Source organism: Mirounga leonina, unplaced genomic scaffold (genome assembly GCF_011800145.1).
Source record: "Mirounga leonina isolate KUSES-001 unplaced genomic scaffold, KU_Mleo_1.0 Mir_94, whole genome shotgun sequence".
Classification (NCBI taxonomy): domain Eukaryota; kingdom Metazoa; phylum Chordata; class Mammalia; order Carnivora; family Phocidae; genus Mirounga; species Mirounga leonina.
Window position 1 is genome coordinate 7825544 of NW_023270855.1, and position 25653 is coordinate 7851196.

General features: G+C 51.0%; 1 protein-coding gene across 1 annotated transcript in view; it reads left to right on the top strand.

Annotated features, from left to right (window-relative positions):
• ATP2B2 (ATPase plasma membrane Ca2+ transporting 2) overlaps nucleotides 1-25653 on the top strand; it is a 375124-nt gene that overhangs the window by 250588 nt on the left and 98883 nt on the right. Inside the window, exon 4 of the mRNA XM_034996819.1 lies at nucleotides 7142-7659. Within this exon, the coding sequence (XP_034852710.1) occupies nucleotides 7461-7659 (199 nt within the window). The 5' untranslated portion in view covers nucleotides 7142-7460. The remainder of the gene's footprint in view (nucleotides 1-7141; nucleotides 7660-25653) is intronic.

Sequence of the window (25653 nt, forward strand, 5' to 3'; positions counted from 1 at the left end):
TCAAAGCTGATGCGTAGCTGTTTCTGTGGGATTTTTTTTTTTTTTTCAGATTTTCCTTTTCTGGTTAACAGGATAGGAGTTTTCTAAAAATAGCACTAAATTCGCTTCTGAGGTATTCATTTTCAATTCCCTTCCTTTTTCTTCATTCTCTCTCCCCAACTGTGAAATTCCAAGCTGAAATTGTCATTGTCAACTTTGAAGTATACCCCGAGTGCATGCACACACACACACATACCATGGGGCTTGCACACTGACAGACAGACATGGATACAGACATCTCTGCCTCACACTCACAGACATACACTCATGCTGATTTACTCCAGTAGACCTGTACAGCAAGCCATGTCCTTCAGGGTCACTTACACCAAGCACACATCTTCTGACACATCACAGGGACCCCCTAACACACACACACACATGCACATAAAATCACTTCCGGGCCCAACCCAACACCGCCATTTTCACATTCCTTCTGACTCAGGTGTGCCCCCAGACTACGTACTGGCTGTGCTGAATGTCCACCATAACACACTCACGCTGACCCTGCATACTCACACTGACATGCACACCCACACTCCCATAGTCACTCCAGATCGATCAGGCTCTCTCCTTCTCATATACATGCACACACATAAAGGACATTCCCTCTCCCAGAGGGACTATGACTCTCCAGGTGGGGCTGAAGGAAAAGCAGTTGTTCCTCTGCCCCCAGCTGCCTGGCTGAGTTCACGCATTTCCCTGGATCAGCACCAAGGAGGAGGGTTCCCATCACCGGCGCAGGGAGGCCCTACCAAAAGGCCAGAATTTACATCCAGGAGAGGAAAGAAAAGCTCCTGCCCCAAGGGAGCTAGCTAGTTGGGACCAGAGCAGAGGGGCGGCTGACTGCCTTATATGTTGTGCCACACAAGCTAGGACACTCCCCAGCCTTCAGAGTAGTGGCATTGTGACTATGGTACAGTTGGTCTGAGTTCTGAGCTAAGGACAGCAGTGTGGGGGACAACATGGGTGAGCAGAGGACAGAGGCAGGGAGTAAGTGAAGAGCATTGTAAGAACAGTTACCATTTACCAAGTTCTTCCTCTGTGCCAGGAAGTGGGCTAAGCTCTATCTTGATTCGTCCTCACAAAACCCTAGGAAGTAGGCTGTCCAGTTGACTCTGTTCAGGGAGGAGGAAATTGAGGCACAGGGAGGCATTAGGAGCCTTGCCCAAGCCACAAAACTATCAAATGGTGGCACCAGGCATCACCCAAGATCTCCAAATGGGACCTGTGTCCTTCACATCTGTCACTGGTACTACTGACAAGTCAGAGGAAAAGGGAACTTTAAAAATACATATTAAGGTGGCATTTAAATTCAGCACATCTTAAAACAGAAGGGTTCTGCATCCGAAAGTTATTTTTAGCACATATTTCATTTGTAGTTGTCCCAGCTCCCATCCTTCAGTTGGGATTGAAAAAGCTGTTGGTTTAGGGTTTTGGTGGGGTTTTTTTAATCCTTCCTTCAAAAGATAGATTCTTTCTTTGTTAAATTAACTCCAAAAAAACATTGCTCCTTCCTCTGCCAGCATCCCTCCTGGCAAAGACTTTTTATTAAGGCGTCCCTAACCTATTCTTGAGTCATTGAAATGTAACAATACAGTCATTTAAATGCTAATAAGATGAAACCAAAATGCATAAATCTAATATTATCAGAACCTTCTCCTGGATTCTGAAGGGCTTGCCGCATCACAGCCTAAAAGGACCCCAGAGACCACGTCCAATTCCTTCACTTCCCACATGGGGAAACTGAGGCCCAGGAAGAAAAGGAGCTTCATCAAGGTCACGCAGCTGGAGCTTGGAAAACAGAGAGGGCTTTTCAGTGGGCTCTGACCCCAATTGACTGTGTGTCCCCTGATATGTTGCTCAACCTCTCTGGACCCTGGCTATACACCCTGCACGGGCCGATGTCTCAGTTAGCTCAGGCTGCTATAACAGAATACCATAGAACAGAGTGGCTTAAATGACAGAAATTTGTTTCTCACATGTCTGGAGGCTGGGAAATCCAAGATTGAGGTACTGGCAGATTCAGTTCCTAATGAGAGCTCTCTTCCTGACTTACAGATGGCTATCTTCTTGCTGTGTCCTCGCGTGGCTGAGAAAGATGATTTCTCTCCTGTCTCCTCCGAAGAGCACTAATCCCCTTCAGGAGGGCTCCACCCTCATGACCTAAGCCCCTCCCAAAGGCCCCACCTCCTAATACCGTCACATTGAGGATGAGGGCTTCTTTTTTTTTTTTTAAAGATTTTATTTATTTATTTGAGAGAGAGAATGAGAGAGAGCACATGAGAGGGGGGAGGGTCAGAGGCAGAAGCAGACTCCCTGCCAAGCAGGGAGCCCGATGCGGGACTCGATCCAGGGACTCCAGGATCATGACCTGAGCCGAAGGCAGTCACTTAACCAACTGAGCCACCCAGGTGCCCAAGGATGAGGGCTTCTACCTATGAATTTGAGGGGACACATTTAGTCCCTACCAGCCTGTGTGCCCACTGTTTTGGGCAGAGGTGACTGTGCCAAGTTGAATGCTGGCTGCAAACAAATCTCATCACAACCATGGGAGAGGCGCACTTGCTAGTAATGGGGTGGGAGAGGGGCCAGGCAGAGGTACAGAAGCCAGTGTTCTAGAGTGTCCGTTCCAGGCCCGGAGCCTCACCCAGAGCCCTCACACAGGGTATCCCTGAGTCCTCACCACAACCTGTAAGACAGGTAGATCCACTCCACTTTGCAGACGAGGCCCAGTGAGCCTAGGTGACTTCTCCAAGGTCACACAGCTCATTGAATCTCTCAGCTATAGAGTGGTGGCTCATGTGGTATTTGAGTGAGGCAGCAAGAAAATCAGAGTCTGGTGGGCTTTGGCTAAGGAGACGGCTGCCTGCTCCAGCTTTAGCCTCACACCCATGTCTCATTATACCAAAGAGAAACTGGGGAATGGAGAGTGGGGGTGTATCTCAAAGAAAAAAAATATAACTACTGATTCTGATATCTTTCCAGACCCCAACAAACCTGTAACATCGATGGAATAAGAATCACTATTCCATTTGATAGATGGGGAAACTAAGGTTCAAGGACTTATCTAAACTCATACCTCCCAGGGACAGATGACGCAAGGGCTGATCCATCCATTCACCAAGCACTTATCGAGTGCTTTCTGAGTGTCAGGCCCCATAGGTACAAAATAGACATGGCTACTGCCCACACAGAGCTCTCTGGCTCTTGAGGAAGAGAGACATGAAGTGGGTCCAAGCAATAAAGTATGAAGTGCAGGATGATACCAGAGGCTTCCAGAGTTGGGAGCATTTACACAGTCCTGGGTGGTCAGGGAAGGCTTCCAAGGAAAGCACACTGCTGAGCAGGACAGGCCATTGTCAGGGTGGGGAAGGTGCAGGTAGTAGAGAGCGCTCTGTGACAGATATGGGGCAACTACGGAGTTTTCAGTCCATAGTTGTGAATTCTGTACAAGCTAGGAGGTCTTCAGTTCTGCCTGCCAGAAGATCATTTGTGTGGCATCCTACAGATGCTTCTGTGTCAGTGGATTCATACTCTCAAATCAAGCAAATCCCACAGCCAGGTCAAGTACCAAAGTGAGCTCTGCAAGTTAGGACCAACCAAGATGCCCAGAACAGGGGTGGTCTCATGCGTGCAGGTCTCATGCATGCATGGGAGGCAGGAGCAGGGGACGAGGGGGTGGGGGAAGGGCCGCATCAGAAGAGATAGCTGTGATGGGAAATCTCAAAGAAGGAAGTTTTGTTTTGTTTTGTTTTGTTTGTTTTGTTTTCAAAAAAGGAAGTTAAAGATTAATCACCTACAGAGGCAGACTTCTGAATTTTAACTAATTTTGTTATCCCAGAATTGCATCCCTCCATACATACAGGTCCCTTCCTGCACCTTTTACTATGCCCTTTCGTAACAGACAGTTGCATATTTGAGTTTATTTTCTGTTCATCCTTTGGCTTAAGTCCTGCTTAACCTACATGGGAAAGAAATATTCCCTACTCATACTGAGAGGAAAAATATGTCCTGATACCCTGGGCCAGATCAGATCTTCCTACTCTGGACAGCTATAGCAACTGTCACTTCCCATCATGGTAAACTCATTCATGTTATAGATGTCACTCATTCAATTGTCCCTCCTCCCCACCGTCAGCTTCTGGAGGGCAGGAGCAGGAACAATGTCTGGATCGTCCAGTGCCTAGCACAGAGTAGGTGCCCAAAACACAATTACTGAATGGATGATTGGATGGATGGATGGATGGATGGATGGATGGATGGATGGATGGATGGATGGATGGGTAGATAGGTAGATAGATGGTTGAGGATCATTGTTCATCTTAACACCATAGTTAAAATCTCCAGTAGCCCATTAACTCATGCCTACTATTGTCATTGTAAATGTAATTACTCCTAACAATTCTCATAACTCGTGCTGCCAGAGATGTAATTATCAGTGCCTGTAAGACATGCCGCAGGTAACAGGGGGACAGATCAAAAACAGCACCTCGGGTTTAGAAAATCCCTTGTGGTTTGCAAAGCACTTTCGTTCACATATGGCAGTTCATTTACCCATCCTAAGAACCCCATGAGAGAGATTCACAAGGGAAGGCAGCAAAGTGTCCTGATTAAGGGTGTGGTTCTGGATTCAGACTGCCTGAGTTCAAATCCCAGCTCTGGCACTCACTAGCTATGTGACCTTGGAATGTTGCTTCACATCTCTTGGCCTCAGCTTCCTCATGTTGTTATATGGGAATAACCAGACTACCTATCTCATAAAGTGCTTATATGGATTGGTAATAATCACAATAATTACTGAGTGCTTACCATGTGCTTGGTTCGGTTCTAAATATTTTACATGAAATAACTCATTTAAGCCTCATAATACCTATGAAGTAGATACTGTTATTCCCTCTGCCTTTTTTATAAGATGAAACTAAAACTGCTTTGCTTCCCATTCTACTGGTAGATGGAGGGGCTAGAATTTGAACCCAGAGACTGTAGTTTCTAGAGCCCCTGCAGTTAACCTTTATGACATCTCTACACAGGCATCCTTGGTCCCTGCCTCATTTGCTTCTCATAGGGATGCACTGCTGGGGTCAAAACTCATGGGTTCTGGGGGTGGTACATGCTCAGATTGCCAAGGACCATGCATATTCCTACAGGACTGGGGTGGGACCCCCAAGCACACTCTTTCTCTGGTGTCTTGTGTCTCTGCTTGCAGCATCAGGACCACTCTATAAGGTACTTGTTGCTCCCAGTGTAAGAATAAGGCCTCCTACTGCATCCTTGAGTAAAGGTGCCCTCCTGTAAGTCATGAAAGGTTTCTCCTGTGGCTCCAGAAGCTGCTGACCCATGGCTGGGAAGCCCCATAACCCAGGTGGAAACACAGTGAATTTGAACATGGTTTATAATTATTTCCCAATAAATTGGGAGGTAGCAAAGGGACAGGGGACAGTGATTATTATTTTACAGATGAGGAAACAAAGCCTTGGAAAAATGAAGGGAGGGGCTTGCCCAGGGTCCTAGAGCCAGGATTTGGGAGGACTTGGATTTGAACCCAGGTTGCTCTGACTCAAGAGCCTATCTTGTTCACTGCCATTAGGCACGGTTCACCCACCAGCCTCTGCTCTTCAGAGAGTAAAGAGGGAGCACCCCCTAGGGGAAGGGGGGAAAGCACCAGGCTGAGAGTCCAGAGACCAGCCCACCTCTGGATTCCCTCCACTCTAGCTAGCTCTGTGTGGCTCTGGACAAGTTCCTTTCCCTCTCTGAGCTTCTGGTTCCTTACTAGGAAAATGAAATTGACTCTAAAATGCCTCCAGCACTTTTTTGCAAGAGGAAAGGTTGGTGAAGCAAAGAGATGGGGCAGGGGACAAGGGGAAGGAGTTGGAGCTGGGTCGGGGGCTCAATCCCATCTTCCTCCCCTTACCCCTTCCCCCTTACTGTCCCAGACCTAGGATGGCCAGCTGTCTATGCCTCCTGGGTGGGGCCAGTCCCCATGCCAGGCCCAGCCAAGCTCAGCAGAGGCCCTTTGTCACCCAACGCTTGCCAGGGACCTTGGCCACCGGTGTTGGGTGTCGGGGTGGATTGGATTCTCTCCTGGCAGCCCTGCAGATGCCACACTTCTGCAAGGGCGGCTGGGCCGGCAGGCAGGGAAAAGCCGCTGCTCTCTTCTCCTCTTCCTGGGCTCCCTGAGGGATGTCCTAGCTGCTATCTGTGGTGCTGAACTGTGGGGGCCCACAGGTGAGGGCTCCACGGACCCCAGCTCATGCTGGGGGCCAAGCGGGGGGAGGGGGGTTGCTCAGTGATGTCCCGGTGAATATGCATGAGCTGATTCCTCTGGCCAGGCCAAGGGCCTTGGTTCCTGTGGTTGGAGACTGCGGGTGAGGGTATGCAGCTTTCTCCCATTCCCATGCCTGTGAAACTAGAGTGGGGACCACAGCAGATGTAGGTGGCGTGGATGGAGGAAGCATATATGCTGGGGAGGCTGGGGCTATTACTTACAGGGTGGGGTTGTGCTCCAGATTGTGAGAGCCTAGTGTGTGTGTAAACAAGACTGTGAGCACAGGTATTTTTGAGGAGAGGGGGTGGGAATGTGAAGATGTATTCCTAGAATTGTGGCTACGTGGGGTTGTATTTACGGCAGGAAGGGGGCTGTCCACCAGGGTGTGTGTGAAGTGGGACTCATGTATTAGTGTGTGTGTATGGCGGTGGGATTGCCTAAAAGTAGGCAGGTTGGGTGTTGCGGAGCACCCTGAGTTGTGTATGTCAGAGGGTGTGTGTACACCAGGGCGCATGTCATGAAGTCCGTGTGTTAAATAGCACAATAGACAATTAGGGGGTTAGGGTGTGTTTTGGGGGTACACCAGGCTGTGCCTCAGGGGTGGCATATTATAGAATGCCCAGGTGGGCTCCAGTATATTTAGATTTACAGTGTGAGCTGGTGTGTTATGGGGTATTGTAGGAAACACCTGTGTTAGGGTATGTGTATATGTAGGGGGTGTTATTTGGGGTGGTCTGTGTGGTGTACAAGCAAATGCAGCCTGGGCCCTCCCGAGCCTCTGTCCCATGAGTCCTCCAGTGCCTGACCCTTGTCACCACTCTGTGCTTGCCCCCACAGGAGCCACCGCCCCTGACCATGTAGATACCAGCTCCAGGGAGCAGCATGGGCCCCACTGAATGGAGACTCCTGGGTCTACAGCCCTGAGCCCCTCCGGCCCCTGGACGTTGCCCCGTGCCCAGGGACACCCCTTGGAGCTCACCACCGCAGTCGCCAGCCCACCTCGGCCGCCCCCTCCCCCTGGGACCCAAAGTCGGCCACCAGGAGTCACAGTCATCCAGTGAGGTTGTGCTAAGGACAGCCACGTGGAGCCATCGCCCAGCAGCCTCTGGTCCAGTGCTGACTCTCGGGCCCACCCCGAGCAGGGACTGGAGCAAACATGGGTGACATGACCAACAGCGATTTTTACTCCAAAAACCAAAGAAATGAGTCAAGCCATGGGGGCGAGTTCGGGTGCACAATGGAGGAGCTCCGCTCCCTCATGGAGCTACGGGGCACCGAGGCTGTGGTCAAGATCAAGGAGACTTATGGGGACACTGAAGCCATCTGCCGGCGCCTCAAAACCTCACCTGTCGAAGGTAGGTGTGGAAGATTTGAACACAGTGCTTGGATTTGGGATCCAGCCACCCAGCCCCTGGCCTCCCTTCCCCAGGCCCCAGGAACCCCCTCATCTGGGCTTAAGCATGGGACCACAACATTGCATTCAAATCCACATGCATTCAAATCCAGCTCCACAACCCATGTCACTGGCCTGGGTTGTGTCCAACTGTCCCAAATCCAAACTCTGATGGTGGCTCCCTAGGTCTCTGGGGCAGCCATAGGCCATGGAGCTGCTGGAAGACAGGGCAGGCAGGAAGATGGGCCATTCGGGAAAGGTGAACAGATGCCTGTGTGTGTCTTGCCCTGGGGATGGGTGTGGGGCTTTCTTGTAATTGCCAAAATGAGCAGACCTAGCATCTCAGGAGAGAGAAGGTTTCAGTTTCTGGGGGCTTGGCTGAAGGGGACCAAAGCCAGGTTATCTGCTGTTGGGCAGAAGGAAGAGAAACCAGCCCAGCTTGAGCACCAGAGTGTAGAGTTTGGGTCCCCATCCCCACAGTTACTTTCCCCTTGCCATTAGGGAGAAGAGTTCCCTGCATAAACCCCAAAGGTGTGGGTGTGAGGCTCTTCCCTGGCACTCCCCCAGTCTTACAGCTTTGTGCAAAAAGGTTGTGCTGAGCCTCAGTTTCTTCCTGTGGAAAAGGGAACCAACGACTACCTCATAGTGCCTACTAGAAGCCTGAGCATACGGTAGGTGCTCAGTAAGTGGCAGCCATTCTTATTCTACTTATTCTAAGCAATGGATGACAATCCCTCCGCCAAGTACAGATCACAGCTAGGAGACAGCATCCGAATTCTTATCCCCATATGACAGATGAGAAATCCAAGGCCAAAAGTCCTTCCCATCCTGTCTCCTGACTCCGGTCCCCATGCCCTGCGCACTGCTGGGCACCAACTCTCAATGCATTTCCTGCAGAGGCTGCCTGGGAAGGGACTCTAGCCACTCAGCTAGGCAGAAGTTTAGAAACACCTTCCTTTCTTGGTGATGTTTGGTTTTGTTTGGGGAGTAGAGTGGGAATAGAGGAAACATCCTTTCCTGATTTTGTGATTCTAACTCGGAGCTTGAGAATGGCCACACATGCCCTGAGATGGGAGCAAGCTCTGCCCGGGGGCTCCTGGGCCTCTTGCAAACACCAGTCTGTGGCAGAATGGCTCATGCTCACCTCTACCATCAGGTTGGCACACCTGGCCTGCTAGGAGGAAGGGTCGCCCCAGGAGTCTTTTTCTTTTCAATGGGACCAGGAGATTCTCTTGAGTCAGGAAGTCTTAAGTGTCTCTCAGTCTCAGGCCCTGCAGAGAACCTGCTAGAAGTTGTGGTCCTTTTTCCCAGAAAAAAAACCACCGCATACTACAGATGTGGCTCACACTGTCAGCACATTCGCAGAGCCTCTCGAAGCCAGGCCATGGACCTTGGCATATGGATCATGGTGTGGAGAAACCCGCCTCTCCTCCCCAACCCCCTGACAGGCTCTTGGACTCTGGGAAACTGAGCGGCCCATGGCCAAACTCCAGCTCTGTGCAGAGCCATCACCATTTGGTTCACTGTGTCCCCCACTGCGTCCTGCTGGAAAAGCATGGGCACACCAAAGGGCAGGAATCCTGTCTTGCTCCTCCCGTACATCTAGTTCCCAGTCTGGTACCTGGCACAGAAGAGGGTGGATAGCTGCCCAGTAAAGCCCTGAGATGTGGCCACTGAGTCCCCAGCCCATGGGGAGCAGCTGAGCAGCCAAAACAGCCCATAATCTAGCCCAGGTATAGCATGGACCCCAGAGCTCAGAGGAGAGGTGAGGTGGGTAGGCAGGGAAGGTCAGGGAAGGCTTCCTGGAGGAGGTACTTGAACTTGGCTATGGAGGAAAGAGAAGGAAAAGCATGTAGCATGGCATAGAGCAGCATTTTTTAGATGGAATTCCACAGAATGCCAGGGCACTGCAAAAAGGTAGGCATTATGTGGAAAATAAAGGAGACTCGGCTTTATCATCTTTACAGTGGAAGGAATCATGACAGCTCTGAATATCGCTCAGCCACCTGTCAGCCATGTGTGCTGGGGGCTTTTGGTTTGACCTCCCTGGGCCTTGGTTTCCTAATTTCTCATGAGGACCAAGTGAGATCTCTGATGGGAAAGATCTCTGAGAATGGGGAGAAAGCCCGTAGCAGGATTACCCAGAGCCCCTGCTGTGTTGGTCCCTAGAAGGATCTCCCAGGGTGCAGTAGAGGTTTGGGGAGAGGCAGAAGAGCATAATGCTACAGACCTCAGACTTGGACAACCTGGGTTCAAATCCCAGCCCTGCCATTTACCAGCTGTGGGATTCTGGGCAAGGTATCAACTCCTCTGTGCCTCGGTTTCCTCATTTGTAAATTGGGACAATAACAGTAACTGTCTCATAGAGTGGTGAGGACACGGTGAAGTAGCTTAGAACAATGCCTGGCCCATGGATAGTGCCATGTGTTAGGATTCAGGCCCAGAGACTAAACACCTCCATTTTCCCATCAGTAAAATAGGTTGTGAACGTTGAATGAGATTAGGCCAAGTGCCCAGTCTCTAAGTCTCAATAAATGTCAGCTCTTGTTGCTATTGTTTTCATTATGGTTATCATAACTCTGGAAGAAGCAGTCGCATTCTCTGGAAAGGGTGGAATCTGACCCTTCTGGAATGCTGGCCAATGTCTGTGAATGGTACGACACTTTTTACCAGGCTGTGCTACGTTCTTATCACACATGTTCCTAGAAGCAGGTGTTGCTACCCCATTTCACAGATGAGAAGCATGACGGCTCAAGGTCACCACCACTGTCCACATCAGAGCAGACTTTGAACACAGCTGCCTTGGACACCGTCCCAAGATGTGTTCCTGTGCTTGAGCCAAGCATGTGCACCTGGGAACAGTCCTCTAAAGATGCCTTCTGTCCAATGAGGGCCTGAGTAGGTTGGGGCCACCAAGGAACTTTTCTTTATTCCCTCTGGTGTTCAGCATTCATGCCCTATTTGGCCCTCTTCTGACTTCGAGAAATGCTTGGTCCTCCAGCCCTAGCCCCCAGCTGAAAAGCCACATGGTCTGGGGCTGTACCAGCTGCAGACGGGGACTCAGGTTGGCCATTCCCAACACCCTGTGCCCCTCGTCTGCTGACGTGAGCAAGGAGCCAGCCTCTGAGTCACACTACAGGAAACTGCTCTGGGCCATGCATAAATTAGCCTTCCGCTTCACATCCAGCTAATTTTAGGCAAAAAGATCTCTGCAAGTGATAGAGGTGGGTTGACACCATGAGAAATCCACTCTCACCTGGGGCACCACCTGCTGCTGGCCAGGGGCTCAGCTCCCAAGGCCTGGCAGTGTGGAACTTTCCCCCTGAAGGCCTGACTCTGGTGACAACTGGGGGGTAAACCTGGCTCCCTGTGAGGCCAGGGGTGGCCTCCGTCTCTGATCTGAGCTCCATTCCTTCCCTCCTCCCCTGTTGGTTCCATTCCACTCCAGCAGTGCCCTCCCCTCCTTGCCCTCCACTGCTTCCTTTCCTTCCACACCCTTCCAACATAGGACAGTAGAGCCCAAGACCCAGGTTTAAATCCTGCCAGGCTTACTCTTCAAGGGACATTTACTCTTCAAGGGACACATGAAAGAATTCAGTTAACTTCTCCAAGCCTCAGTTGCCTTATCTGTGAAATGGGAGTAATAACACTACCTACTTCACAGGTTGTTGTGAATATTAGATAATCCACATGAAGGGCTTAGTATGATATATGACATACCCTAGACACTGCTGAAATGATGTTCATTATCATTGTTATTATTATAGCCAAATATTTCTTATAAAAAACAACATGCATCAGCTCTATCCCCATGAAAGAAATAGGTAATTAAATAAGATGGTACCAGGGCACCTCAGTGGTGTGGTTGGTTGGGCATCTGACTTGGTTTCAGCTCAGGTCTGATCTCGGGGTCCTAAGATCAAGCCCCACATCCAGCTCTGTGCTCGGTGATCTGGTGGGGCGAGTCTGCTTGAGTTTCTCTCTCTCCCTCTCCCTCAACCCCTCCCCCCTGAGCACTCTCTCGCTCTCATTCTCTAAAATAAATAAATAAATCTAATAAATAAATAAATAAGATGGTACCAAACAAAGAGTTAATATGCTACCAGAGAAGGCTTCCCAGAGTAGGCTGCTTTGCGATTAGTCTCGAAAAATGGGTGATAGGTATTGGGGTGGCCTGTGAGGCCCCAGAGGCAGGAGCTGTTTGTCATTCTCCACTGTGTCCCCCGCACCTGGTACAATGCCTGGGCGCTCAAACAAATATTCACAGAAAGAAGGGAGAAGACTGAGAGGTAGGGGATGCCTCTACCCCCCCCTTGTGTGGGATGGAAGGCTGCAGAAGGGGGACAGGACATGGGACAGCTTGTGTCACCCATGGAACAATTGGCTTCAATTCCCCAAGCTCCAAGAGGCACTGCCCTGAGCCACTTGGCATGCACACCCCTTGTCCTTCACTTCCAGCCCCCCGCACCTCAGGCTGTCAGAAGGGGCGGCTCAGACAGGTCCCGCTGAGTGCTCCCTGCATTGTGCATCTCCTGGTGGGGGAGAGAGGGGAACAAAGAAGGGGGGCAGCAGCAGGGGTGGGGTGGGAACTGGATACTGGAGTGTTGTGAAACGGAACCTCCAGTTAATTTTGTATGAATCCTATGGCCCGCCCAGGTGGAGGCGAGAGTGGGGCTGAGGGAGGAGAGCAGAGTGGATCACGGGGACAGTGCCTCACGTTGCATAAACACGATGTTAAACCAGAATGCCCCTCGGACCCGGCAGGGCCCGTGTCGTCATCCACAGAGCCGCCACCAGCTGGGCACGGGGGAGGGTGTGAAGGCAGCGTGTGTTTTAAGTGTCTCTGGGCCCCAGGCCCAGGCTGTGGGGGTCGTCTGTCTGTCATTGTGATGCTCTGTTTCTCCGTGTGCTCCATCTCCGCAAGCATCACCGGGGCCCAGAGAGGTTGATGGGGAAATCGAGGCGGCCACAGATTCAGCAGCGTCCCAGGCAGGGTGAGGTTGGGAACCGCTCAGACACTGGGTCCACGTGGGGAATTCACAGCCTGGCCAGAGAGGCTCAAGAAGGCCTCTCACCGGGGTCTTCTGGTGAAGTGATCGTGCTCCATCTTCGAACCCAGCAGTTTCAGGTGTCAGGTCTGGAGGAGAAAAGTTCATTGAAATACGTAAGAGGCTGAGGAAATATAGCTGCCTTCTCAGAGACATGCGGGGTTGCTGGAGGGGAAGGCATGTAGGCTGGAGAGGTGTTCTGGCGTCGCCTCTGTCACCAAGCAGGCTCCTGACCTCAGGCACACTCTCAGGACCTATAGTCTCCTCTGTGAAAGGGGAATGGTCTACTTCACACTCTGCCATGTGGAGACAGTGAGCTGGAAATCCTTTGAAAGTTTTCTACAGAAGAATCATCTTCCAGTATTCACTGAGTATTTCTAGCCATCAGGGTTCTCTTTGATAGAAACCCATCTCAAACTGGCTTATGCAAAAGAGGGATTTTCTGGCTTTTGCAACCGAAAGAGGCAGGGATGGTTCTAGCCTCAGGCAAGGCGGGGTCCAGGCCCTCCAGGGCCGCAGGAGGGCTGCCCTGTTGGCCTTGTCCTCAGGCAGGCCCTCCCATTATTAGCTTCAGGTTAACACCCTCCCATCCTGGCCCCCCAGCCGCCAAAGGCACCTCTTTCCTCATGGTCCCCTCCCCTAAGTCCCAGAACAAACTCTCATTGGGCCACCTGGAATCACATGGCCATTCTCGGCCCAATCCCTGTGGCCAGAGGATAGAGAAGGCTGATAGGGCAGACCCCGGTCACGTGCTCTCCCCAGAGTGGTGCGGCTCCGTCCCCCCAGACTACGTGGAGATTGTGGGAGGGAGATCGTGCCTGTGGAAGGCCCCTCCGTGTGCTGGGGAGGGTGCGCACGAGGAGCGGGCATGCTCTGAGCCCTTGAAGAGAGCTTGGCCTGGAGGGGGAGAAAGGGTAGCTGAGGAGCGAAGGCGGGTTCAGGAGCACCAAATATGCAGTGGTCATAGCCAACCCCAGCACCGTTAACGTTCACACGGGTGAAGCAGGCATAGCTGGGACCATCCACGGGAAGTAGGGACAGGACTAGTGTCCCCGCGGGGAAGTGGCCAACTCGGTGTCATGGTCAAATCCTGGCTGCACTTCTTATCCCGCTGTGGAGCACTGGACCCCTCTGTGCCTCGGTTCCCTCCTCTGTAACGTGGGACAATAACAGTGCCTCTCTCTTAGGGTTCCCGTGAGGATCCGAGTAACATGCCTAAAGTGCTTGGTGTCTTCACGTGGTAGCTGCTGCCTCGGTGTGAGCTGTTATTCTATGCTGAGGATTCTCTGTGTGACTTTAGGGACACGTTGGGTTTAAATTAGCAGAGAAGAGAAAGGCGGCTTATCTGGGCAGATCAGTGGGCTTGAACAACACATGTGAGGCTGTGGGTTAAAAAAAAAAAAAAGCCCCGTATCTGATTTGCAATGCTTATACACCACCCCACCCCACCCCCCACCCCACCGCCATCACCAGGAAAAATAAATCCCTTAAAAGCACTAGCTTTCTGTGAAAGTCTGATGAATCACATGTGGATGCTTTCCAGAATGCCACCCTCACATCTTTCTGAATCATCAATAAAATAAACCCACATGTTGATTGATACGTGCTATCCATTTTCCCAGGCTGGGGCAGCGGGGTGTGTGCTAGGCAGACAGTTCCGCAGGCCAGGGGGTGGCCGGAAGGGTACAGCACAGTTAGCGGAAGGGCCCGACCCACCGCTGACCGAAGGGCTTCTGGGTGGATTCCAGCAAGTCTAGACGGACTGTTTATTCCATGAACAATGCTGCTTGGCCTCGTGGGTGCTTTGTGCAGTCAGGCATCCAGAGGGGGAGTGGAGGCTATAAGCACTTGCGGGGAACATTTACAGGTGGGCCTCACACTATGCAGACCCGCTGTGCAAAGAGCCCGCATCCCAGAGCTACCCGGCGGCTGTAATTTACTGCATACAAACTCATCAGGGACAGGCCCTTGCACTGGGTTGCCTCATGCGGTCTTCACAGCAGCCCCTTGAGTGGGAAACAAAGGCTTGGAGAGAAAGGGGGCCCTGATTCTTGGCTCTGAAGATATCTTTGCTCTGCAGAATAAAAATGCACTAAACACTAAGTGCCTACTATGTGGTCAAGAATGCAAAGAACATGGACTTTGAGTCCCAACTCTACCATTGAGGACTTTGAACAAGTCATTCCATCCCTCTGAGCCTCAGTGTCCCCATTTGTAAAGGGCATGATCATAATGCCCACCTCCTGGAACCATGGACAGGTGTTCAGTGAGTGTCCCATTGCTTCCCCTGCTTCGGTCATGCCAAGCGGAGATGTAGGGCGACAAGGCTGACACACATGTACTTGTTGAACACGTATGTACTGTGCACTTATAATGGGCAGCTTGAGCCACATTGCTCTTCTGGGAAGAGATGTCTCCATGCCACTCAGGAGCAATGTTTGTGTGATGTGGCTGTACGCAGGACAGGTGGGAAGGCCAAGACAGGGAGGGACAGCCTTCTAGGATGTTCCCTCCATCCAAGGATCAGTGGCAAGGAGAGGGGGTTGTCAGACAAGAGACAACTCCAAGGTCGCAGAGGCAGGCAAGAACCAGTAGGAAAGGGCAGCCAGGGGCAGGGGCTAGGGCCTCCTTCCAGCCAGAGGGGAGGAGGGAGGAGCCCCTCCTGTAACCCCTCCCCATCCAGAGCTCCCTAAAGATTTCCAGGAAAGGGGGGTACAGAGCTGGATTGTAAACTTCCCTGCCCTAAAGACTCTCCCAGTCTAGCTACGATACCAGTTACAGGTGGTAGAGATTCGTTAACACATCTTGAGCACTTGCAGACCAGGCTCGCTGTGGAGGATCTGCACTACTACCTCATTTCGTCTTCTCAAACAGGAATTGTTCATACCCGCAGCTTCCAGATGAGGAAATTGAGGCTCAGAGCAACACTAGTGATAAGGGGCCCAGCCAGGATCAGTACCCAGGCAGGCTGGCTCCTGAACATGGGCACATAATCCCCTTAATCTACTGTCTCCTGCTGACAAAAATAACTCTACAGCCAGATGGAGTGTGCTGAAGGTCATAGGAGGAGGCAATCTGACCCATGCCCATTAGAGACAAATACAGGAGAGGCTTTCTCTGAGCTAGGTCTCAAAGGCCAGGGAGGAGCTGAATATGCAGAGATGGGAAGGAAAGCACACTCTTAGTGAAGAAAACAGCATGAGCAAAGGCCCTGAGGTGGGACCTGGAATGTTACGGGAAGAAATGAGGAATTCATTGCACTTGGAGCCTAGGATGTATGTATCTCAAAGGGCAGAGAACTCCAGCCCACAGACTAGAGATTGATTTTTGTAGACTGTGACTTTTAGTTGGTTTGTTCATGCTGTGTACAGACTCAGCTTAGGTAATAGGTATTTATATTTGTGCTGTCCATGAGAGTCTAAAATGGGCATGAGGTGGGATGGAGTGGGGGCAAGCAGGGAGAGTACAGCCCCTCTCCATGGGCCAGAAGAGCCAAAGAACTTGCTGAATGTAAGGAAATTGAGGGTTTAGAAAGGTGGTTCTTATACTGGGTTCCCTGGGGTTCCACAGTGGCACCCAGGGGACAAGGAGATAAGTAGGTGAAGTTCTGGGCTTTCTGCCCCACCATGTACCAAAGCAGCTCCTTTTTTATCTGTTTTGCATGGCAAAGCATCTGGTAAGATATTTTTTTAACAAAGCGTTTTAAAAAAACAAAAGAAAAAATTTTGAAAACCCTTGATGAAATTGGAGAAAGGCAGTTAACTAGAGTATCTAAAAGCCTGGGTTGGGGCCCAAGTTATATAAGTTCTCAGGGCCTCAGTTTTTACATCTGCAGGATGGAGCAGGTGATATCCAGATCCCAGGGCCCATACTACTCTGTGGACTCAATAAGAAAACACACAGAGGGCCTGGCCCACGGTGGGGCCTCAGGAGAGGATTGTCTGGCTTCATGTGTTGGGCCCCCTGGGGTGCAGGAAAAGGACACTCGGCCCACTGACCTGTGTTAGCAGACGCACTGAGCTGGGAAGACTCAGGTGGGGACCATCCTGACTTTGGCCCTTATTAACTGAGACCTTCTCAGGCCCGCCCACCCCCACCCCGCAATTCTGTGCCTCATTCTACCCATCTGGAAAATAAAGAGCGTGGGTCTGGTTGTCTCTGAGGCTCCTCCAGGCTCAGACATTCTAGAATTCTAAACACACTGCCTCAGTGCCCTGAGCAGTACAGACATCAGACTGGCCAAAGGGTGGCTGACTCACAGCCAGCCCCCAGTTCCCTCTTCCCCTTGGAAGACTATGGCCTGGGAATCCTGGGGGTGTGGCTGAGGCTCCACCCCAACACCTCCACAGCCATACCTGTGGCCCCTCAGCCCTAGCCCAGCCCTTCCTACCAGGCGGCCTCCAAGTCCTACGCACACGGACCTCCAAAGGCCCGTGGGCATTCCCTGGCAAAAATTCTCTGGCCCCCGGAAGCCCAGGAACCTGGACACCTGTTTCTGATGACTTTGCCTTCCTGGGTCTCGATCTCCTCATCTGCCAAGTGAGCTAAGGCGTGAGAGATGTTGCTCAGGAACTGCAGGCTGGACCGTCTCCAGTGTTAGGGCAACCTCAGGGGTTCACCCAGCCTGGCTCCCACAAAGCTTGAATGAGCTGAAGCAGCCTCTCCCTCCAGACCTGCCTGTCACAAGGGAGGCCCCGCCAGGGCAGGTAAGTTATCTGTACAGGCCCCCCTCACCGCACAATGATTATCTTACTCCTCCTGGCACAACCCAGGCCCCTGCTGTAGTTTCAGACCCAGAGTTATTTATAGGCAGTGGAAATTAGCGCCTCAGCTGCTGATTCCCTAGTACCCCCCTGCCAGCAGCCTCCACCCCAGGGGGAGGCCCCCTGGAAGTCTTCTTGGTCCCAGCAAATGCTGGGAGCAGCAAAGGCTCCACTCTCTCTGTGGGATAGCTTCGGACAAGATGCCACGGAGTTGAGAGGCAGAAGTGAGAGCCCTTCTAGCTAAAGAATCTGGGGAGGTTTCATGGAGGAGGCAGTATGTGAGCAAGATGTTGAAGGATAGGCAGGGTTTGCAATGGGGAAGGGCACTCTAGGGAGAGGGAACAGTGGGGACAAAAGCACAGAGGCAAAGAAGGGTGTGTAAAAGGAAGAGCCATTCATTGTTTGGCTGGAGCTTGGGTGAGGGAGCGACTAGAAGTAGTGATAATAATTAAGGGTAACTGAGCATTATAGATCTTCCAGACACCATCCTGAGAGCTTTACATACATCATTACCTCATTTAATCCTCCCAACAACTCTCTGAGGTAGGCACTAGGATTATCCCTATTTTTACAAATGAGGAAATGGAGACACAGAGAAGTTAAATCACTTGCCCATGATCACACAGCTAATAGGTGCAAGAACTGGGATTCCGATGCCAGCAGGCAACCCCAGAGCCCAAACTAGGAACCTCTATGAAGGGATCTGAATGTTGAGCCAAAGGCTTGGGCATAAATTAAGAGACAGGAGGGAGCCCCTGAGGGTTCTTGAGCAGAAAAGCAATGTGGTCAAGACAACTGGTCTGGCAGCCCTGATTTGGATTGGAATGGGGAGATATCCCAGGGGATAAAGCCAGTGCAGAGGGAGGGGACAGTCATTGAGAGAGAGGTGACAGAGTTAGACCTGGCCAGGATGGTGGCAATGGAGAGGAGGGAGCGCCAAGCAGCAGGACTCAGCCTGTGATAGGTGGTCAAGGAAAAGAACCATGTCAATGCAACTCAGTTTTTAGAACAGCAGCTGACTGCTCATGGAGGCCAACAGGAGAGGAGCAAGGTTGAGGGTGAGACCAAAGGTTCATATTGGGCATCATGCACTCTTGGGGCCTGGGGGAAAGGAGAACAGGCATGGAACCCGGCAGAGAGGCTAGACCTGGAGGTGAAACACCTAGATAACAGAGAAGTCCCATCTCTGCTCACAAGTCCCACACCTGCACGGCGTGCGGGGCGGGGGGGGGGGGGGGGGCGGTTAGCCACAGGAGGGCAGAGATGTGGGCTTGTGGTGTTCTCTGCTGTATCCTAGCACCTAGAACAGTACCCAGCACAGAGTACACTCAATAAACATGCAGGAATGAGTTCACCTGGGACACTGATCAAGCAGAGGTCCTTAGGGAACACGACCTACTAAGGGAGCAGGCAGCCGGCAAAGCAAGAGATGTCAGAGATATAAGGAGAGGGTCACCTGCAGGTAGGGTGTGATCAGGGTGTCTGACACTGGATAGGCAGTCGGTTAGACATAGAGGTTGTCAGGAGAGGTTCAAGGAGGACAATAAAAGAGCAACAGCCTTGAGGGCAGGCTGCTGGATGAGGTCTTAGGAAACATCTGCTGACAGAACAGCAAAACGGAGCATTCCCTGGGACTATCCCCCATCGCCCACACCAGCTCAATTGGGTGAGAGCAGATGGAGCAAAGGCCTGAGGGATTCACGGACCCACGGGACCATAGGTCTGGAACAGCTCTCAGGGACCATCCAGCAATCCCAGGGGCCCATGGGAACACGGACTCCTAGGAGGGGAGGGATCTGCCCAAGCACACAGCTCCCATGACTGGGGAGCCCCTAGTCATCCCTACACATGGCAAAGGGAGCAGAGTCCCTCCTTCCTGCCCCCAATGCATCCACCCTTCTCCCCAGGACCCCAGCTTCTCGTCCATCCCTGCACTGCCTCTGTGCTCCTTTCCAGGGGCCACCGTAACAAAGGATGGCAGACCAGGGGACTTAGACAATGGAAATATGTTGTCCCACAGTTCTGGAGGCTGGAGGTCTTAGTTCAAGGTGTTGGTCAGCAGGGTTGGCTCCTTCCAAGGGCCATGAGGGAAGCATCTGTCCAGGGCCTCTCTCCTTGCTTTGTGGATGGCCCATCTTCTCCCTGTGTCTTTTTTTTTTTTTTTTAAGTTTTATTTTATTTGACAGAGAGAGAGAGACAGCAAGAGAGGGAACACAAGCAGGGGGAGTGGGAGAGGGAGAAGCAGGCCTCCAGCTGAGCAGGGAGCCCGATGCAGGGCTCAATCCCAGGACCCTGGGATCATGACCTGAGCTGAAGGCAGACGCTTAACGACTGAGTCACCCAGGCACCCTTCTCCCTGTGTCTTAATATTGTCTTCTCATACATCTCTGTGTCCACATTTAAGACACCAGTCATAGATGATTAGGGCCCACTCTCACGGCCTCATCTTAACTTAGTAACTAGTCACCTCTGCAATGACCCAGCCTCCGAACATGGTCCCATTCTGAAGCGCTGGAGCTTATGGTTGTAGAGGGACTCAATTCAACCCAAAACAGTGTTATTTGAGACAATCACTTCTGCACTTGAAGACAGTTTCTCCCCTGTCAAGTGGGGACATAAATGGGAACAGACGAGGCCCATGGTGGGGGCAGAGGAGCTCACTGCCGAATGGGCACGTATGTCTCCAAGAGCCTGTCGCATGCTGGGCGTTAGGAAGTAGCGATACAGCCTAAACGTTAAATAGCAGACGCCCTTGGTCTGAATCCCAACTGTGCCACTTACTTACTTGCTGTGCTGTGCCAAGCAAATGACTTCACCTCCCAGAACCTGTTTACTCATCTGTGAAGGAGTACTTATTCTTGGGCCCCTGTGAGGAATACATGAGAAGATGCATGTAAGAATACACAGCACAGAGCAGGAAGCCTGCAGGGAATGGAGACCATTATTATTCTCATTACCATTGTCATCATTCACATAGGTTTAAGAAGGTGAAGCCCAGAGAGGGAAAAATCCTGCCCAAGCTCACATAGCCATCTGGCACAAAACCAAATGAGAACTCAGGTGAGAACTCAGGTCTCCCAATCTGCACTCTCAGCTTTTTATTTTATTTTATTTTATTTTATTTTATTTTATTTTACTTTATTTTATTTTAGAGAGAGAGAGTGTCTGAGAGCAGGATGAGGGGGAGTGGGGCAGAGGGAGAGGGAGAGAAAGAATCTCAAGCAGACTCCCCACTGAGCACTGAGCTCAATGCGGGGTTCAGTCTCACAACCCTGAGATCATGACCTGAGTGGAAATCAAGAGTCAGACACTTAACCAACTAAGCCACCTGGTGCCCCCAGTCTCAACTTTTTAAACCACATCTCTGTGTGATTTTTTTTTTTTTAAAGGTAATTCCTAAATGCCCAGTATTAGGAGAGCAATGAAGCCTACTTTCAGCTTTTCCATGTGCTGCATGGAACACTGTGGAAAATAAATGGTAGTTGCTGAGAACATGAAACAGCATGAATGAGGTCTTGAAACAGGTGATATGAAAACAGTGGGGTTGGGGCGCCTGGGTGGTTCAGTCGTTAAGCGTCTGCCTCCGGCTCAGGTCATGATCCTGGGGCCCTGGGATAGAGCCCCGCATCGGGCTCCCTGCCCCGCAGAAAGCCTGCTTCTCCCTCTCCCACTCCCCCTGCTTGTGTTCCCTCTCTCGCTGTCTCTCTCTCTGTCAAATAAATGAATAAAATTTAAAAAAAAAAAAGAAAAGAAAACAGTGGGGTTTACCAGTGACCACGGCAACAAACAGATGCAAGGGAGAAGCGGCATAAAGGAAGCATCCCGAAGGGGTCAGTGCTGGGGCTAAGGGGTAAGAGTAGGGGTGATGGTTTTTCTCGCAGTGTCTCTTTCTGCGTCTGTGGCGATGTGGTTCGGAGACGGGCCAGCTGAGCAAGGGCAGCCGCCCGAGCAGCATGAGGAAGATCCCTGGTCAGAATGCTCCGAGCTGGAGCAAGGACTGGAAAACAGAGCTGTTTTCGGGAGGGAAATTGGGACATGCAGGGGTCAGTGGCAGGACGGACAGACCCAGTGTCCCTTTGGGGGATGTGGGGTGGGGAAGAGTCCACTCCAGCTGTCTGGGTCCCTGTATTACTCAGGATTCCAAGCAGGGCTGTGCTGGAAGATGTGTAGCGCGGAGCTGTCTGGGGGCCGGGGGGGGGGGCGGGGGGCGGAGTCCTTGTCTGTAGCACATGCTGCTTTCTGTGGTGTAAACACTGCCACCATGTCACCAGCATGACGGCTGTGAATGCAGAGTTGGGGAGAGAGGTGCAGCAGTGCGTGCCATCTAGTCATGCTACTGTGCAGGGGCGGTGGACATCTGTTCAAGAGAACAGATCACAGAGGCATTTAGTAAAATACTTAGGAAGGCATGAGCGTGAGGAATTGGTGGCCTTTTCCCATATAGTTTGTATAGTGTGTAAGTTTATATCATTTAATTCTAGTGATGGCTGCATTGAATAACCAGCTCACAAAAATATCTGAAAATTTAGCCGTTGGCGCTCACAAGCGGATGTGAGCTGGCTCTGGTGCATCACTGATTCCAAGTCCAAGGAGAGAGCCCAGCGAGTGGCCTGGCTTGCTCACGTGCCCACCCGCCCAGGGCAGGAAGTGGGGGGAGGGGCATCCTGAGGGACAGCCCCCCAGACTCCTCCCTTAGAAGAGACCTACTTTCCCAAAGGAAGGAAGAAGCCACTGGATGGCCAAAACCCAACACCCGCTTTTGTTTCTCCTTCATAATTTCTTTAAGTTGTATTTTTTTCTCTTACATCTTTTTTATTCTTTCTTTTTGTTTTCAATTCATCATTGCTTGAAGTCCCAGAGTCTCTAGAAAGAATCCAGGGCTTAATCCTGAGAGCAGCAAAGCAAAGGACCCAGCCAGGAGAGACAGGTACAGGGGCTCAGAGCAGCCACATCTGCCCACATCCCCACCCTGGCCCAGCCCCCCACCTTCTCCAGGGAGGGAGGTACATGAACTAGACCTTCTGTCACGCTGCCTGAGACCACACCCTTGGGGATTCTCCCAAGAAGACACAGACAGACCCCGTCAAAGAGTGTCTTAGGGCAGAGTCTTGGCAAGGACCCCAAAGGGTAGGTAAGGGGGAACGGAGAAACCCAGGGGTCTGGAGCAGCCCGGATATGAGGCAAGCACCCCTGCGGGCTTAGACCTAATGTCCAAACAAGGCCAAATGGGCATCATAAACACAGTGAATCTATGATTTACCAGGGATCCCTACCAACCGTCTAGGAAGATGCTAGATCTCTCTTATGGCCACATGTCCCTGGTTTGTGGCCACAGATATCCAAAGTGAAGAACCAGATCCCCACCCAAAAAGCTTTTCCAGCTGCCCCCTTGTTGGGGACCATCTGGTGGCTGGCAGGAGGCTCAACCTGGGCAGGCTAGGAGGTCGATTTAGACCACCCCATCCTCTAGGGATAGCCAAGTCAGCCACCACCTTGTAAGAAGCAGCATCCCAACATGCCACTGTTTTCCCCATTCTGCAGATAAGGAAACAGGTGCAGAAGGGGTGACTCACTTGCCCAAGCCACACCCCAGTGGGTGTAAAACTCTGGGCCTGGACGAGGCCATGCCTCATCCTCTTTTTTTTTTTTTTTTCATTTTTTTATTCTATGTTAATCCCCATACATTACAACATTAGTTTTAGATGAAGTGTTCCATGATTCATTGTTTGTGCACAACACCCAGTGCTCCATGCAGAATGTGCCCTCCTCAATACCCACCACCAGGCTAACCCATCCTCCCACCCCCCTCCCCTCTAGAACCCTGTTTGTTTTTCAGAGTCCATCGTCTCTCATGGTTCGTCTACCCCTCCAATTTCCCCCGCTTCATTCTTCCCCTCCCGCTACCTTCTTCTTCTTCTTCTTCTTCTTCTTCTTCTTCTTTTTTTTTTTCCTTAACATATATTGCATTATTTGTTTCAGAGGTACAGATCTGAGATTCAACAGTCTTGCACAATTCACAGCGCTTACCAGAGCACATACCCTCCCCAGTGTCTATCACCCAGTCCCCCCATCCCTCCCACGCCAACCCCCACTCCAACAACACTCAGTTTGTTTCCTGCGATTAAGAATTCCTCATATCAGTGAGATCATATGATACATGTCTTTCTCTGTTTGACTTATTTCACTCAACATAATACCCTCCAGTTCCATCCACGTCGTTGCAAATGGCAAGATCTCATTCCTTTTGATGGCTGCATAATATTCCATTGTATATATATACCACATCTTCTTTATCCATTCATCTGTCGATGGACATCTTGGCTCTTTCCACAGTTTGGCTATTGTGGACATTGCTGCTATAAACATCGGGGTGCACGTACCCCTTCGGATCCCTACTTTTGTATCTTTGGGGTAAATACCCAGTAGTGCAATTGCTGGATCATATGGTAGCTCTATTTTCAACTTTTTGAGGAACCTCCATACAGTTTTCCAGAGTGCATGCCTCATCCTCTTAACCGGCTGTCAAAAGGGGATGAGGGGCCATCCCCCGGGCTCCGAGCTCCCCACAGGGTGGTGCTGGAACTCTGGCCCAGAAGCCTGGGAGTTTTCCATTGCTCCCAAACACACTGGAGCTCAGGCCCAAATAAGAGAGAGAGGGGCCAGGGTGGGGGCCAGGCAAACCCCTGCTCTGCCAATGAACTTGATCGTGGTTTCCAGGTCTCACTCACCTGCCTCTTTTCTGGCCAGCAACATTCTCAAGGGCCTCCAGGTCTGGATGTTGTGGGCTATAAAAGTGGAGCCCGAATCCCAGGCCCAGGGGTTGGAAGCTGTTTGGCAGGGCCTGGACACGGTATACCAACTGAGGATCCAATGTCAACAACTCAACTCACTCGCTGTGTGACCTCAGGCAAATTACAGTCCCCCTCTGAGCCTCAGTTTCCTCATCTGAAAAGTGAACTTAGATATGCCTACCTACAGGTTACCAGAAAAATTAAATGAGAATAATGTATGTATAAGCCCCTCCCTTTTATATCCTCTCCCCCTCCAATTATTCTCCCTGTCGTGGCCTGAATAAACTTAAATATGAATCTACTGTGCCACCATTTACTCAAAACCCAATGGTTCCCACTGCTCTTAGAACAAAATTGAAACTCTTCACTGTGGCCTTCAGGCCTGGTGTGATCCAGCTGCCACCCTGTTGCAGGGTCCTCAAGGACAGGCTTCCAGGCCCACAGGAAATGAGAGTCCCTAGAGCTTCCTTTAAAACTACAGAGCTTGCCCTTCCTTTGATGCCATATTGGGATTCCAGAATAAATTAAAGATAACTGAAGATAAATGATAATAATTATAGTGTTGAGATTATAGATGACCTACCACTTACTAACCCCCACTAAATTTCACACACCCTCTGGTGAGGTATGCCCCATCCTCTGGCTGATAATCACTGCATTCATTTAATTCATCTATCCTTTGAAGAAGCATTTATTGAGTACCTACGTGATGCTAGATGCTGTCCTAGGTGCTGGGGATACAGCAGGGAACACAGATACCTCCCCTCACAAAGTTTATAGAGTCCAATAAAAAATGCAGAAACAAATAAATGAACAAGAAAATATATCAGGTGGATAAGGACTTTGAGGGCACCCATGGGAAGAGGCAACTAAGATGGGCAGTCAGGGAGGGCTTCCCTATGGAGGTGATATCTAACCTAAGCCTCAAATAACATGCTGCATCCCCATGGTCGACTGAGGGTGAGTTCTGGTCAGGCTCCTGCTGTTCAGTGTTTTCAGATCCCCTGTGTCTATTTCCTGGGCTCTGGCAGGCACTCTGCCAGGTACTATAACCTTTTATGATCTCTTTTTATATCATGGCTGGCCTGGGAGATAAGCCTGTTCAGCCTCCCATTTTATAGTAAAGAAACTGAGGCTCAGAGAGGACTTGCACAGGGTCACACAGTGATGGGTCACAGAGATGGGACATGTCTTTGAGTCCGCTAACTTTCCCAATTTTGTGCCCCTTCCCTCACCTCTTTTCTTGCTGGGATGCATTTGGAGAAGTCACAGTGTCAGAAAACTAGTCCCCTAGTCTGTTAGAGCCTAGAGCTGTCAGCTGGGAGAGAACCAAGTCCCAAGAGGCCACTGAGTG